The sequence below is a fragment of the Oryctolagus cuniculus genome, chromosome 19 (genome assembly GCF_051225735.1).
Source record: "Oryctolagus cuniculus isolate XC-2025 breed Fujian yellow rabbit chromosome 19, ASM5122573v1, whole genome shotgun sequence".
Taxonomy (NCBI): Eukaryota; Metazoa; Chordata; class Mammalia; order Lagomorpha; family Leporidae; genus Oryctolagus; species Oryctolagus cuniculus.
Window position 1 is genome coordinate 56,884,195 of NC_142885.1, and position 16,747 is coordinate 56,900,941.

The 16,747-nt window shown below is 52.7% G+C and overlaps 1 protein-coding gene across 1 annotated transcript in view; it reads left to right on the top strand.

The window, feature by feature from the left end:
* LOC100345328 (BOS complex subunit NOMO1) overlaps positions 1–16,747 on the top strand; it is a 58,639-nt gene that overhangs the window by 16,730 nt on the left and 25,162 nt on the right. The window contains exons 8-16 of the mRNA XM_008257790.5: positions 48–185; positions 802–891; positions 3,646–3,751; positions 3,941–4,091; positions 10,136–10,310; positions 11,345–11,486; positions 13,287–13,418; positions 14,283–14,419; positions 15,739–15,826. Coding sequence (XP_008256012.4) covers positions 48–185; positions 802–891; positions 3,646–3,751; positions 3,941–4,091; positions 10,136–10,310; positions 11,345–11,486; positions 13,287–13,418; positions 14,283–14,419; positions 15,739–15,826 — 1,159 coding nt within the window. The remainder of the gene's footprint in view (positions 1–47; positions 186–801; positions 892–3,645; positions 3,752–3,940; positions 4,092–10,135; positions 10,311–11,344; positions 11,487–13,286; positions 13,419–14,282; positions 14,420–15,738; positions 15,827–16,747) is intronic.

Below are 16,747 nucleotides of genomic sequence, written 5' to 3' on the forward strand. Positions count from 1 at the left end.
TGGAAGTGGGAAAGGCAGTCTTGGTTTTCTTTCTCCCCACGGCGTAGGATGTCCTGGGCTGCAGCGTCTCGCCAGTGCCCGGGTTCCAGCCCCCAGACGAGAGCCTGGTGTATCTGTGCTATGCGGTCTCCAAAGAGGACGGTTCCTTTTCCTTCTATTCCTTGCCCAGCGGGGACTACACTGTGGTGAGTGAAGCAGCTCTCCGTTCTGGGTGTGTCTGGGATGCTTTGGCCACAGTGGGTGTGGGTGCCGTTTGCGTGTTACAGGAAGCAGGGTTGGCCTGCAAGTTTGAGCATCCCCCACCCAAAAGCCTAAAGCCCAAAATATGCCAAAATCAGCAACTTTCTGAGTGCAGATAGCCGCAGATAGGATATTCCACACCGTGAAATTTTGTTTCATGTACAAAATTTTTTGCCTGAAATTACCTTCAGAGTGTATGTATAAGGTGCATGTGAAACATGAATTAGTAGCAAAGTGGGATTCCATCCCCAAGACGTCTCATTATGGACATGCAAGTATTCCACCATCAGAAGAAACCCCGGTTCAGAAACCCTTCCCGTCCCAAGCATTTTGGACCCGGGACACTCGACCTGAAGGTACAGTGAGACTTTGACCCTTGCGTCGTAGCTGCACAGGGCGCACAGCTTCTGCTCTTGAAATCAGCAGCAGGGATGGCTGATGTTTCTCTTCGGCCTGTCCCGAGCCCCTGGTCCTCTGAGGGCCGCCAGCTGGGTGATTGATGTTGATGCTGATGGTGGCGTCAGGCTGTTGGTTCTTAGCAGTTGACATGCTGCCTTCCAGATCCCGTTCTACAGAGGGGAGAGGATTACTTTTGACGTGGCCCCTTCCAGGCTTGACTTCACCGTGGAACACGACAGCCTGAGGATCGAGGTACGGCCTCCCTCTCCTGGAGGGACAGCTGCTTGAGTTCCCATGCTTGGGCACAGGTGTCGCAAACATGCTAAAAAACAAATCAATATTTTCTATAGAAGGGCTGTTGAAGAAAAATGGATCTTGTACCATATTCCAGTTTAGCTTGGGATTCGTTAAATAACATCACGTCTTCACGAGTTGGATTCAGAGTTGTGTCTATTTCATTGGAGGGAATAGATTTACTAGGTGCCGAGATACACATTTCAGGCACTGTTCTGGGATACTCAAATCCCTGGGAAGAGTATTCCAGAGGGAATAGCAGGTACAGCGGTCCCGGGCAGGAGTGTGACCAGAGGGTTGGGCCAGTGTGGCTGCAGTTGGGGGTGGGGGGCATGAGGAAGGAAGGGGGAAGAAGAGGGGCAGAGAGATGATGGTGGAGTGTTCAGGGCCTGGTGAACGCTCTGCCTGTTCTCTGGGTGAGGCTTGTAGCCCTGGAAGGTTCTGTGCAGGGCGTAGTGTGACACCCTGGCCGCAGTGCCAAGAGGGGTTTGCAGGGAGCCAGAGTGGAGGAGGGCAGCACTCAGGAGGCCATGGCCATGGCCGTGGCCAGGTTACAGCGGGCAGAGCTTTGGCCCTGGTGTTAGGGATAGACAGTGTGACTGGTGATGAAAATAGGTGATAAGCGTATTTTCCATCACAATCACATTGTCTTTAATTACAGAAATAGAAAATAGTTACAGAAGCCAATGTGTTAGATAAAGCAACCCCTCCCCCCCAAGAAAATAACAGTCTTTTTTAAATGGACCACCCAGTGGTGGAGTTACTGAAAACCTGATATTTTAATCCGTCTTCTTTTAATACTGCATTTGAAAGCTCTGTGGTAGGTGGTATCAACTGAGAGGAGCTGGCTTTTGGGTCTTGCACACAGTGGGGTGCTGCCTCTGCCTTTCTAAGACTCTGCAAAGCATTCGCCTGTTCTGTGCAATGAAGGGGGAGAGGAGGGGAAAAATGAAGTCTTCACTTTAGAGATGTGCACAGATGCCTGGGGGCAGGTGAGTGGGCAAGAACATCTCCAGACCATGGCAAATGCAAGTTTTTAGCTAGAGCAATAAATGGAGTTTCAGGGAGTGAAGGCCTGTAAGTTCTGTGAGGTCAGGAACCCTTACATCTTTGCTTTTTTTGAGACATGCACCTGCACATGTATACACACACACACACACACACACACAGAATGCATTCCCCCACCTTCTGGGTCACGCCCCAAATGCCCACCATGGCGGAGGCCAGGCCAGGCCAAAGCTGGGAGCCAGGAACTCAGTCTGGGTCTCGTGTGTGTGGCAGGGACCCAACTACGTGAGTCATCACCTGGCTCCCAGAGAAGCATTAGCAGGAGGCTGGAGTCAGCAGAGCCGGCACTCGGTCTCGGGGGCTGTGGCGTGCAGAGCAGATTGCCTGCTGCGCCAAATGCTCGCCCCAGGTCTTTTGTTCTTTGCTCTTTTCCTAAAGTGATGTAGTGCTTGGCACACAGCACTAATGAACACTCTCCTTGAGTACCTGTATGAATTAGGTGAATAGGTGGTTTGCATCGACCGCGTCTTCTTGGAAGGATCTAGAAGGCCCACCTGAATGATAAGGAAGCCCCTGTGTTTTCCTGATGCTGCAGTCCAGATGCTGCATTCATTCAGCAATCATTACTCCATTGCTGCTCTGTACCATGGGCCTAAGGCAGACGGGGGCCCTGTCCTCACGGGCCTTACGTTCCAGTGGCAGGGAACACAGCCTACGTCGTCAAGCAAGGGCCTTTCAGATGTTGGTTAAGTTTTTTTTTTTTTTTAAGATTTATTTATTTTACTTGAAAGTCAGAGTTACATGGAGAGAGAGAGAGAGAGAGAGAGAGTGAGTCTTCCATCTGCTGGTTCACTCCCCAATTGGCCACAGTGGCTGAAGTTGCGCCAATCCGAAGCCAGGAGCCAGGAGCTTCCTCTGGCTCCCATGCGGGTGCAGGGGCCCAAGGACTTGGGCCATCTTCTACTGCTTTCCCAGGCCATGGCAGAGAGCTGGATCGGAAGAGGAGTAGGTCTCGAATTGGCGCCCATATGGGATGCCTGCACTGCAGGCAATGGCTTTACCCACTATGCCACAGTGCTGGCCCCGCTGGTTAAGTTTGATGGAGAAAATAACAGGTTGGTGGTGGTGGTGGTGGACTTGAGGAACCCAAGATCACGGCAGCTGGAACTCGGCTCCCACAGAGGGAGCACAGGTGTAATGCTCGCAGCGAGTGGGGTGCAGAGGCACAAGTACAGGACCGTTTGGTGCATGTGGTAGCTGGGGTGGAGCCAGGTGGTCCAGGGGAAGCCGCTGAGGACCTGGGCTCAGGCTACAGTGGGGAGGTCAGAGACCGCCGTGAGAAACCTGCACAGGTGGAATCCTTAGGACTCACTGATGCCCGAGGGCCAGGAGGGCGCCTAAGGTGATGTTGGGGTTGTGCTTTGGAGGCCAGGGGGAGGCAGGGTTCCCTGAAGTGGGGGTGTCTGGAGGGGGAGCTTTCACAAGTCTGGGCTGGTGACCTTTAACTTGGGAGGGGAATCTGTGGGTTGCTTATGTGTGACAAGCATCGATGTGTGGGGAGTGCACCTGAGAGAACAGGTATTGGGAAAACGAGAAGGAGCCTGGCTGGGCCTGGGGGCCAGGAGGAGGCTGGTGCGGGTGGGTGGACGTGGTGGGCAGCGATGTGTATGGCTCAAGCACGCCTCTCCTGTTCTTCCCTTCTAGCCCGTGTTCCACGTCATGGGGTTCTCCGTCACTGGGAGAGTCTTGAACGGACCTGAGGGAGAAGGGGTCCCTGAGGCGGTGGTCACTCTGAACAGCCAGATCAAAGGTGGGCAGGCACGCCGGTCCTTGGCACTGTGTGGTTTCAGATCAGAGTGAGAAATGGAAGGGAACGAAATCTTAACAGCCACAGTGTGACAGTCGGCCAGCCCTGGCCGCCAGTATTCCTGTGTACGTGGGAAGCTGCGTGGTTGGTTGATTTGGACTCCCGACTTGAGTGCGCGCTTTTGTTTCACAGTCAAAACCAAGGCCGACGGCTCCTTCCGCCTGGAGAACATCACTACGGGGACCTACACAATCCAGGCTCACAAAGACCACCTTTACTTCGACACGGTCACCATCAAAATCGCACCCAATACGCCACAGCTGGCAGACATCATCGCCACGGGGTGAGCTTGCCACACATGGCCGGAAGTGCCAGTGCCCGTCTCAGACACCTGTTGGGAAATTCAGGCTGCCTTCTTTAGAAAGATTAGTGCTAAGTCTCATAAAAAAATTTTTTTCTTGCTTCATAGTTTTTTTAAAGATTTTTTATTTATTTATTTGAGAGGTAGAGTTATAGACAGAGGGAGAGACAGAAAGAAAGGTCTTCCGTCCGTTGGTTCACTCCCCAATGGCTGCAACTGCTGGAGCTGTGCCAATTGGAAGCCAGGAGCCAGGAGCTTCTTCCTGGTCTCCCATGCAAGTGCAGGGGCCCAAGCATTTGGGCCATCTTCTACTGCTTTCCTAGGCCACAGCAGAGAGCTGGATTGGAAGAGGAGCAGCCAGGACTAGAACCGGCACCCATATGGGATGCCATCACCGCAGGCAGAGAATTAACCTACTGTGCCATGGCACCCGCCCCTAGCTTCAGAGTTAAAATGGGTTGGTTAAACTAGAAAAAGATCTTTCATGGTTGCCATCATCACAGCTGTGGGCCCCTTCTTTCTGGATCCTTGGGGACTTTGGAAGGCGGCATAGTTAGTTGGTTGAGAGAGTTAGTTGGAGTTCCAGCTTTGTAGGTACTGGCTGTAAGTACAGGAAGTGGCATTCTGTTGTTGAATTTGGACAGTTTTCTCGTCTGGAGTATGAAGAACCTGGGCTTGGGGTCGGATCTCTCTCTTGGACCTGTGCAGGGGGATGTGGCGCTTTCCTTCTGGAGAGCACGGGGCTCACAGCACAGCGGCTCCGAGGGAGAGGTGCAGGGGCCAGCTGGGAGGGAGCAGCCTGGGCAGAGGTGGGCAGGGCGTGGGTGGGAGTGTGAAGCTGGCATCACAGGAGTTGGACGTGCCGGGCAGGCGAGGGGAGGAGGCAAGGCTGGAGAGACTGGAAGGGGCAGATCGCAGAGCCCCTGCACCTCCTTCTGGAAGACTGGGCTTTCTGCTCCAGGGGGGCTGCGGGGCCATGGATGGTGTTGAGCGTCCAGGTAATGTGGTTTTGTTTTTGTTGAGAGTATTTTAGCAGGGGCATAGAGGAGGGTCCCTTTGAAGGGGGTTAGGGTTTGGGGCCCAAAGACAGCCGATGAAGGAAGTCAAGGGCAGGTTGGAAAGACTTTGAGGGGTCCCCAGCCGGTGAGGTGAGTGGCTGTGGCTGCTACCTGCTGAGGACAGGAAGAGGAACCAGGCGACGAGGGCTCAGGTTTGACTACGGGGGTCTGAAGGGCCACTAGGTGGAGCTCTCTAACAGGTGCTGGGATAGATAATAAATCCTGAGGATCAGCGGCAGGTGGCAGCCAGAGCGTTGAGTTTGTAAGAGTGAGTAGAGTTAGAGGAACAGTAGGCCAGAAACGTAATGCCAGTGTCTGCAGGGCTGGGGAGCCTTTTTTCTGCCAAGGGCCATTTGGAGATTTATAACATCATTTGTGGGCTGTACAAAATGATCAAGTTAAAAACCAGACTGCTATGGATTTATTGAATTTTGAGTCCCTCCTGTGACTGCCTTGGCAGGGCCAGACCAAATGCTTTCTGAGGCCTCATACAGCCCATAGGCTGGACATCACCTGCCTCTGGTTTAAGGGGTGGCTGAAGGAGGGCTGGGGGCGGGGGGTGGGATTGTGGGAACTGAGAAGCTAAGTTTTGGTTGTGAGGTGGCACCTGAACTTAGGGTCAGCTTGAAGCTGACCCTAGAAACACGATGGGACCCTTGGGTTAGTCACCCACGAGGCCCAGTGAGCATTCTCTGCAGACAGCTGGGCTTGAGTGGTGAAGGGGAGATAAGGAAGCGGATCACCCGGAGAAAGCAGTTCTCGATTTGAAGCCTGCCTCCCTCCCTCCCTCCCTCCCTCCTTCTCTCTCCCCAAACATCTCTGCGCACTGTGATAACTACCAGACAGTGAGCAAGGAACCCACTGGCATTCAGAGATCCTCTTGCTGAGGAGACAGCCGGAAGACAGATACATTGTAATTGTGTAGACCACAGAAGCACAGATACATTGTAATTGTGTAGACTGTAGGAGCACAGTGGGCCCTCCCTCTCCATGGGCCCTGGGTCTGGCTGTGCAGCCAGCCAACCAACGTCTAATTGAAAGTGTTTGAGAAAAATGGTGCATGTTGCTGACGTTACTAAGTAGGCCTATGACGGTGGCTGAAGGTGTACAGACTTTTTATCCTTGTCATTTCCTAAACAGTACTGGTTAACAATTATTTACACGGCATGAAGTACTACAGGTAATCTAGGGACAATTTAAAGTATACAGGGAGATGCTTGCTCTTCTGGGCAAATGCTGTGCCATCCCATATAAGGGAGCTGAGCACCCGTGGGCGTTGGTGTCTGTGAGTGGCCCTGGGACACTCCCAGGGATCCTGAAGTTGATGGTATAGTGCAGGGAAGAGACCTGATGTCCTCGTGTCTCCTGGGAGCCCAGGAAGACCTCAGTGGGTGTCTGAGACCCTTGGCAAGACTGGAAGTTAGCTAAGTAAGGAGCTTCCCGGATGGGGGAGCAGCATGTCCCGAGGCCGGGAGGGGAGAGAGGAGCTGAGAGACAGAGGCAGGCCTGGCGGCCAGAGGGGAGTTCCGTGACCCTGTCTCCATGCCGTGGGGATGTGTGACCTCGGGAGTGGTCTGCTAGGGAGTGACATGGGTTGTGGCGTTTTGAAACGTGCCTTTTCTTTTCCTGGCTGCAGTGTGGGGCACGTGTGCAGGGAAGCCAGGGTGTTTGTCGAGAGACCAGATAGGAGGTGGGGCGGTTGTCTGGAGGAGGTGATACTGTGGTGGCGGAGACTCTGGGGCCAGCCTGGGTGGGAGCGAGAAGCAGGTGGATTTGATAGGTCGGATGGAGAGAGAATCCACAGGCCTGCGCTGTTGGAGTTCCAGGAATGGAGCGGATGGAAGAGATGGGGGAAATACATCTTTATTTGTTTTCTCCTTTAAAATGGAGTACTGGGGTCAGAGAAAGAAAAATAACGGGTTGAACATCCTTGGAAAAACTCACTATTTTTCTTTTGGCCAGCGTAGCACGTTTTTCTTCTTGACACCCTGATATTTCTTATGTTTTCTTTCCCAATTTATTATCATTCTTTTCTAAGTTAACTATTTAAGAGGCCAGTGCTGTGACACAGCAGGTTAAACCACCGCCTGTGTTGCTGGCATCCCATATGGGTGCCGGTTCAAGTCCCAGCTGCCCTACTTCCAATCTAGCTCCCTGCTGATGTGCCTGGGAAAGCGGCGAAGATGGCCCAAGTGCTTGGGGCCCTTGATTTTTAAATAAATATTAAAATTTATTTAAATTATTAAATTATGGCTGTTTAGGGAGGGAATCAATGGATGGATGATCTCTTTCTATTGTTCTCCCTCTCTCTTGCAATTTTGCTTTTTAAATAAATTAATCTTTTTAGATTTATTTATTTGAAAGTTGGAGTTATAGAGAGAGGGAGAGACAGAGAGAGATCTTTCATCTACTGGTTTACTCCCCAGATGGTTGCAATGGCCAAGGCTGGGTTAAGCTGAAGCCAAGATCCAGGAGCTGCTTCTAGGTTTCCCATGTGGGTGGCAGGGACTAGCACTTTGGCCATCTTCTACTGCTTTCCCAGGTGCCTTAGTAGGGAGCTGAACCAGAAGTGGAGCATCTGGATCTCAAATTGGTGCCTATATGAACTGCTGGCATTGCAGGCAGTGGCTTTATCTGCTACATCACAATGCTGACCCCAAAATAAATCTTTTTAAAAAATAAACTTAAAAAATTTTATACTTAATTGAAAGCCAGAGAGGCAGAGAGAGATCGCCCGTCCACTGGTTCAGTCCCCCAATATTTACAACAGATGGAGCTGGGCCAGGCCAGAGCCAGGAGTTCAGAACTCAATCCAGGTCTCCCACATGGATGACCCAACTGCTGTGCCATCACCTGCTGCCTCCCAGGGTGTGCATTAGCAGGGAGCTAGACTTAGGAGCAGAGCTGATACTAGAACCAGCTCCCTGCTGATGTGCCTGGGAAGGCAGTGGAAGATTGCTCAAGTGCGTGGGCCCCAGCACCCATGTGGGAGACCCAGAAGATGCTCCTAGCTCCTGGCTTAGGCTTGGCCCAGCCTGCCTATTGTGGCCATTTGGGGAGTAAACCAGCGGATGGAAGATCTCAATCTCTCCCCCCGCCTACCCCGTCCTTCTCTGTGTTTCTGACTTTCAAATAAATAAAAAATGAGGAAAATTTATAGATTAGGAAGGCTAAGAGCCTCAGCTGGGAACAGAGAAGGCGGCATGTCCTGTGACAGGTGTGCACATCAAGGAAATAGGAACGGTTCTTAGAACAATTCTATCAGTGTCTCCTTCCTTTGTCTTATTCTGAAAGCTTGCAGTAGGAGAGTGTATTCACCAAACACATGCCTCTGAACCTAGATCAGGAGTTGGCACACTCTCTGATGAGGGCTAGAGAGTAAATATTTTAGGTTTCACGGGCCATGTAGTTGCTATGTTGAAAGCTGTCATAGGCAATTTGTAAATAAATGAGGGGTGTGTTCCAATAAAAGTTAATTTGGTGGCACCACAATTATTTATTTTATTTATTTATTTATTTATTTATTTATTTATTTATGTTTATCTGAGAGGCAGAGAGAGAGGAAGAGGGAGGTAATTTGAGTCCCATCCTGTGGTTTGCTCCCCATATGTCTGTAACAGACCAGGCTGAAGCCAGCAACCAGGAACCAATCTGGGTCTCCCACGTGCGTAGCAGGGACCCAACTACTTGAACAGTCACCTCCTGCCTCACAGGGTGCACAGGAGCAGGGAACTGGAATAGGGAGCAGAGTCAGGACTTGAAGCCAACACTCTGATTGGGATGCAGACATCTTAAATGCTAGGCCAGATGGCTGCCTGTGAAATTTGCATTTCATGTAATTTTTACATGTCACCAAATATTGTTCTTTTGACTTTTTTTTCTCTCCTGTTAGCCACTTAAAAGTGTAAAAACCATTCTTGCCTTATGGTCCCTACAAAAATAAGGGATGGCCTGATTTGGCAAGTGGGCTGCAGCTGGTTGGGCCCTACTATTAATAGTGAGCTCGTGGGACTGGGGCATCGCTTCCTTCTGGAGAAATGCCCGTGCTTTCCATTGCTTGTTCTCCCGTCCCCTGTTCTTTATTTGAGGCAGTGGTCATTCCAGCATTCCGTGTACCCGCCAAGTGTCAGAATCCAGCATTCCTTATTTTCTTTCTGTCCAAAGTGGCAGCTGACTTCTATCCAAAATGATTGTTTGAGGTTAGAAAACGCAACCTTTAGAGAGTGGAAGGGACAGTTGCGGCCTCCAGCTGTGGTGGTCACACTTTAACGCATCAGCTCAGGCATGAAGCACTCTGGTCTCTGCTGGTCTTTCTCAGGGAGCCCATGTGCTCTTCCCATGGTTCTCAGAGGAGCTCTGCTGCCCCTCACAAAGTGGGGTCTAGAATCTCAGATCTGAGTCATTATGCAAACAGTTGCTTCCGGGGCTCCTAGCTCCTAAGGACTCAGGGTTAGCTGTGCATTTTTAAACCTCATACCCTCTCTGTCCACCTCTCTCAGTTTGCTTTTATCCACGCATCAGATGTCATCACACGCAAGGCAGCTGTCTTTGATAACCCTAGCCTGGCCTAGGGCCTGGCTAGCGCTTCAGTTCCCGAGTCTGCTTACGGCTCTTGGGTTTTAAAGGATAGCCTGCAATCGCAGTGCACGGCCTGCTCCGCTGTCAGTGATCCAGTTACCCGAAGCATTTTTATTATGTGCAGATTTTCTGCCAACTGCTCCTGCGGCAGGGGACGGCCTCATCCGGAACACACAAACAGCCCCACCAGGGGCCTGCTCCAGGATTTCCATGTCCCTTCCTAGGGCTGCTTTTTGAAAACTGCAGGCATTTGAGGTGCATTCTGTCTGGTCATTAAGATGAGACGAACATCAGGAAGGAGCCCTGGGAGAGGGCTGCAAGTTGTGCTTGGTGAGCACCTGTGCTGTCGTGACGGTGCTCACGCGGCGATGAATGGCCTCCTTTCTGCAGGTTCAGCGTCTGCGGTCAGATCTCCATCCTCCGCTTCCCCGACACCGTCAAGCAGATGAGTAAATACAAAGTCGTCCTGTCGTCGCAAGACAAGGACAAGTCTTTGGTCACCGTGGAGACGGATGCTCACGGGGCCTTTTGTTTCAAAGCCAAACCAGGCTCCTACAAAGTCCAGGTATGGTCAGTTTTGTTTTGTTGAAGGTATTTGAGAAGCAGTTGTGTTTTTGGGAAGGGGGCTGGGCTAGCATGGAATTGGGGAAGGAGCCTGGCAGTTTCTGGAGGTGTGACATTGCTGCAGCTTGTCGCCAGTCGTACAGATGCACGTCCAGGGTGAAGATGTGCACAGCAGGCCCCAGGTGTGATGTTTTGTGGGGGCTGGCGTCGGGCTGGCAGCCACACCTCCACCTTTGCAGGCTTCTGCTGGCTGTCGGGCTTCCAGGAGTCCAAGAGGAGAGTGCATGAAGTCAAAAGCACCCATGGTGCACAGCTTCTCGTTTCCTGTGCTGCCCTGAGGAGGGCTGAGCAGGCAACGTATGATTGATCCATCTAGACAGGTGCAGGAGTTGGGGAGCCCCTGGCCTTTGGTCTCATTGGAAGGGTGACAGCCTGAGCTTGATTGGACCCAGAGTAGCAGTTCAGGAAGGCTCCCTCGCCGACTCTGCTGTCCTTTGGGGCAGAGTTGGGTCCCTCCCTCTGTAGGGAGACTGGGAGAGGTTCTCCCTGCTTCCCCTGTAGGGAGTGGAAGCTGCCTCTGTCCATAGCTCTAAGCCTGCCTCTTGCACAGGTGGCCATGTGGATGAGCCCTTGGGAGCCTTGTCCAGGGTGGCCACTGCCTCCTTCCCCGTCACCCTCCTTGGCCTGCAGGAGACAAGGAAGAAGCATTGACACGTCCATGCTGTGTCCTTGGCTTGTGTTGTGAGAGCCCAGAAGCCAGAGGAGGGGCCGGGGTTTGGAAAGCTTTCCTGCGGTGCGTGGATGGTCATTGTCAGCTGTGTGGGGAGCTCCGTGCATCCCTGAGGCACGAGTTCTTTATGTCCTCCTCACAGGAGTTACTTGCAGTCCATTGTGATCATAAAGCTAGGCCTGGAAACAAACCTTTGTCCTTGTCATCTGTTTCACCTCTGGCCCGGATGGACACTGCAGTGGCCTGCAGGCCCGGAGCAGAGCAGCCCTCGCCTCGTCTGTGACCCGGGCCGTGTGTCTCTGTAGGTGCTGGTTCCCGAGGCTGAGAGCAGAGCCGGGCTGACGCTGAAACCCCACATGTTTCCTCTGACTGTGACTGACAGGCCCGTGATGGATGTGGCCTTTGTGCAGTTTTTGGCCTCGGTGTCTGGGAAAGTCTCTTGTTTGGGTAAGGCGTGAGCAGAGGGACGCTGAGAAGCGGGTGGGCAGGGGTAGGGGTGGGTGTGGGTGAACGGGTCCTCGCTGGGTGGTGTCGCAGATGGGTGCAGCCCTCCTCCTGGTTGTGTAGTGGCCACAGTGAGTCCCCAGCACTGTCTCCTTCAGTGTTTCCTGATGGAGCACAGCTTCTTTTCTTTGTAAAATTTATTTATTTTCATTTTATTTGAGAGACACACACCGAGAAAGGGACAGACAGAGATTTTCCCCATCCTCTGGTTTACTCCCCAGTAGCAGGGACTGGGCCAGGTCGAAGCCAGTAGTCTTGAACTCTATCTAGATCTCCCACGTGGGTGGCAGGGACCCAAGTACTTGAGCCATCACCCTGCTGCCTCCCAGGGTGTGCACTAGCAGGAAGCTGTAATCAGAAATTGAGGCACTTGGAGACTGGATGCAGGCAACCCACACAGCCACTTAAGCTGCTGCACTACACATGGGTTTCGCCCCCAACACTCCCCCCACCCCGCTGTGACTTTGGAAGAAGTTGGAAATCAGGCCCACATTTACATCCTGTGGTCTTAACAGCGGTGATGCTGGGAGCCTTTTACTTGTTCAGCCTCAGTTTTTCATCTATAAAGTGGGAATGCTGCCTCTCTCAAGGTTTTTAAAGAGGTAGTGCAGCATAGTGGTTAAGAGCCTGGACTCTGGAAACACGCCCTGGGCTTGACCCCCAGCTATGTGACCTGGAGCAAGTGACTGACACTCTGTGCATTTGTGTCCCTCATCTGTGATAGGGAGATGATAACAAATCTACCTCAGAGGGCTGTGAGTATGTATTTTGCCTTTTAGGACATTCCTGTAACACAAGAAAGAGCCATGTATACCTCATTGCTATTATTTGTTTAAAAGATTTATGTATTTATTTGATAAGCAGAATCACACAGCGAGAGGGAGAATAAGAGAAAGAGATCTTCCACCTGCTGGTTCACTCCCCAATTGGCTTTAACGGTCAGACTGAAGCCAGGAGCTGCTTTCTGGTCTCCCATGTGGGTTTTAGGAGTCCAAGCACTTGGACCATCTTCCATTGCTCTCCCAGGTGTACTAGCAGGGAGCTGGATCAGAAGTGGAACAGCTGCGACATGAACCAGCCAGTGTCCAAATAAGAAGCTGGCGTCACGGGCATTGGCTTCACCAACCATGCCACAGCGCTGGCCCCATTGGGAATATTTTTTAAATTTTTGTTTATCTTCATTTATTTGAAAGGCAGAGACAGACAGACAGACAGGCAGACAGATGGAACAGGATTTTCCCTGTGCTCATTGACTCCCCGATGTCCCCAGTAACAAGGGCTGCCAGGAAGCTGGACTTGGGCTCACAGCTGGGACTCAGACCCAGGGACTCCCATATGGGCTGTGGGCATCCGGGCTCCTGCCTCCAACACCCGCCCCTTACCGGTAATATCAGGATAAAGGGCCCAGGCCTGTGCTGGGTGTACATGGTGTTCAGTAGTGGCTTTACTGCCTTTCCCCTCTTTTCCTCTGGCTCTGTAAATGTTACTTCCCCAATTTGGTCCTGTCTCACTCAGAAGAGGCTCTGTCATTGTTGCTCTCCTTTCCTGCCCCACCCCCGTCTGGCTCAAGTGGGGGGTGTTCAGTACACCATGGGGGCCGCCTTCATGTGGGGGAGGCGTCTTGAAGCCCCCGGTGCTGCCCCTCGGGGCTCAGTGGTGGCAAGAAGCAGGTGGCCCTTGTTTGGATGTGTGCTCCTGGTTCATGAGGACGGTCACGTGAGGCCCTCTGTCCTTTCTCTGCAGACACCTGTGGGGACCTGCTGGTGACCCTGCAGGCCCTGAGCCGTCAGGGCGAGAAGCGGAGCCTCCAGCTGTCTGGCAAGGTCAACTCCATGACTTTCACCTTTGACAACGTGCTGCCCGGGAAATACAAAGGTAAGGACCGAATGTGCACCTGGTGGTCTTCGTCAGCTTTCCAAAACCCGGGTCATAGATCATGTCCCCGCTGTGTGCTTTTCCCCGTGACCTTGACTGCTGGACAGTGAGGCAGGAGTGGGGCTCTGGGCACTGCCTGCCCCATTGTCAGGGAGAGCCGCTGCTGCATCTGTTCTGCTCATTTCTGAATGCCTGCGAAGAGCGGGTGGCATCATCTCACCCAGGCGTCCTCATCTGTGAGAGGACGGGCCAGAGCCGTCTGCAGGGCCTGGAATGTGTGACCGCGTTGGAGAAGCTGTTCCGTGGCCGCTGGCTCGGGGTGCTGGCAAACACTGGTGCCCCTTTTTCTGCCCGTCTCAGGGAGCCGCCTTCAGCCCCGTGTTCCTGTGTTTTTGAAGATCGGCTTGGAGCTAGCTCCTGGATTTGCATGACTTATAAAGCAGACATCTTTTTCTGAGGAATTATATCTTCTGTCACGTCAAGAGTTGGCTGTGGCCTGAGGACTGGTTGCCCATTTTTTTTTATACAGTTTTCTGAGAACCCAGCCACGCCCATTTGGTCTCTGGCTGTTGTGAGCTGCCATGGCGGAGTTGAATCATAGAGGCCCAGTAAGCTGCAGATAACACTGGGAATGTTAGCTGAGCCTGGGTCTCTTCCTGGTGGCCTGCTCTTTTAGACCCAGTTGGGTTTCTTGGCGACGTTAATGACTGTTGGTTCCAGTTTTTCTTTAGCAGTAGCCTGTTGTCTGTATTTGCACGGTGCCCACACACACACACAGGTGGAGATGGTGAGTGTTGCAGTGTCCTCTGACTGTGAGCTGCGTGCCCACGTCTCTCTCTGTCTCTGTGCTGTTTGCCCTTGCAGTGAGCATCGTGCACGAAGACTGGTGCTGGAAGAACAAGAGCGTGGAGGTGGAGGCCGTGGAAGAGGACGTGGCAGCGGTGGAGTTCAGGCAGACGGGCTACATGCTGCGATGCTCCCTGTCTCACGCCATCACGCTGGTAGGCGTGCCCGGCCGAGAGCCCCCCGATTTGGAAGAGCGTGTGCCCTGTGGAAGAGGAGAAAGACTGGCGTGCCAAGGATAGAACAGCCATTGCCATGACGGCCTCTTCTGCCCTGGGACTCGGCCGCCTGTCAGGGCAAGCGTGACCAGGGCGCTGTTAAACGCCTGTTGCGGATTTCCTTGACAGCTGCCTTGGCGAGGCTGTCGGTTTAGGGCTAAACATTCTGGCTTTTGTGCCTCAGGCAACTTCATTTCCTGTTTGAACTCGATTTTCTCCTCTAAAATTGGGATCATAGTGGCCACTTCTCTGGGGCACTAGGGAGGGGTTCGAGCAACCCTCTTAGTATTTAAAGTTCCCTCGGCATACCCTGCCACTGTTTATTGAGAGCTGCAGGCAAATTGGTTGTTGCTGTGGATTTGTTTGCGGTGTGGAAGGCACAGCTGTCCAGCAGGTGTTGCTCTCGAATTGGCTGTGGTCCCTGTGGCCAACTGTGGACAGTGACCCGCCTGGGCCCCAGGCAGGGGAACACCTGTGCAGGTTCCTTCCTGAGCTTTCTGTGGATTTTGACGTCCAGCACTGGCGAATGTCATTGTCAGATCCCAGCAGAGAGACTGGGGCCAGTGGTACTCATCAACTTCTTTGTTCTAGGAGATGGCTTAATTAGTATCCTGATGAAAAATAAGTGGATAGACATTTAGGAAACTGTCTTTTCCTTAAACCCCACAGTAGATTTCTCTGTTGTTTGAAGATTGAGATCTGATCTTAACGACGGCCAACAAGGCCCTCCTGAGCCCCACTGTCCTGCTCCCTTTCTGGGCCCCAACCACACTGGCTTTCTCTGGTTCCCCACCAAGCTGGGGACTGTGTCCTGGAATGTAGCACCTCCTCCAGTATTGCTCGTAGGCTGGTTTTTCTCTTGGTTCAGGCTGCAGCCCCAGGGCTGCCCACTGAGGGGTATGCTGTCCTCAGACTAGCCCCTCCCTGGCCCTCTTACCTCTCAACCAAAATCACTGATTGATTTGTTGATGCGTTTGACTTTCCTTCTGTGTTAGAAGGGAACAGGAGCCATGTCGGCCTCCCAGAGCCCAGCCCTGTGTCCGTCACATAGCAGGTGCTCAATAAATATCAGCCGATCAAAGGAAAAAGAGCATGTTTGTGTTGGGAGTTCTGGAAGGTTTTTAATTTTCCTCTGGCACCCAACTGCTCACATGATTAATGGGCAAAACAGATGACTGGTCCGGAAACAGAAATATTATTAATCATCCCAGTGTCTCCATCTCCCCTAGTAAGTCGCTGTATTGGCTCTGCTCCCCTAGGAATTTTATCAGGATGGAAATGGACCCGAGAATGTGGGAATTTATAACCTTTCCAAAGGAGTCAACCGATTCTGCCTGTCCAAGCCTGGTAAGCTCTGAAGGATTGATGCGCGCGTTAGGAAAATGGAGAGGCCCCGGAGGATGCTCTGCAAAGCAGCCCCCCCACCTTGGTTCTCTTTGCATCGAGCTGTCCGATGACAGAGCACAGCCTCTTGTTTTCTCTCTCTTTCCTCTGGAGAGAGTGGTGTTGAAAAATGTCCGGCCGGCGCCGCGGCTCACTAGGCTAATCCTCCGCCTAGCGGCGCCGGCACACCGGGTTCGAGTCCCGGTCGGGGCACCGGATTCTGTCCCGGTTGCCCCTCTTCCAGGCCAGCTCTCTGCTGTGGCCAGGGAGTGCAGTGGAGGATGGCCCAAGTGCTTGGGCCCTGCACCCCATGGGAGACCAGGAAAAGCACCTGGCTCCTGGCTCCTGCCATCTGATCAGCATGGTGCGCCGGCCGCGGCGGCCATTGGAGGGTGAACCAACGGCAAAGGAAGACCTTTCTCTCTGTCTCTCTCTCTCACTGTCCACTCTGCCTGTCAAAAAAAAAAAAATGTCGGTGGTGTTTTGGGTTTGAGACAAGACCAGACCACTGGGCCCTCTGAGGTTTTACGAGTGTGTGCAGGCTGAGTGAGTGACCTTGCTGTTATGGCGCTGGGTAGGGTGTCTGCAGCTCACAGCAGGGCACCTGGGTTCCAGCCCTGGCCCAGGCCCGGTGTCAGCTTCCTGCTGAGGCAGCACTGATGGCTCCAGTGATTGTGTTCCTGCCACCCGTGTGGGAGGCCTGGACTGAATTCCCAGCATCCGGCCCACTCCCCTCGTCCCTTCCCCCACCACCCTGCCCCACTGAGTGTATTTGGAGAGTAAACCAGCGAATGAGAGCTCTGTCTCTCTCTCTCTGGCTATCGATAATAATAATAAAATTGTACCATTGGCCAGTGACCTCCCCTTCTGGTGATCCTTTAAAAA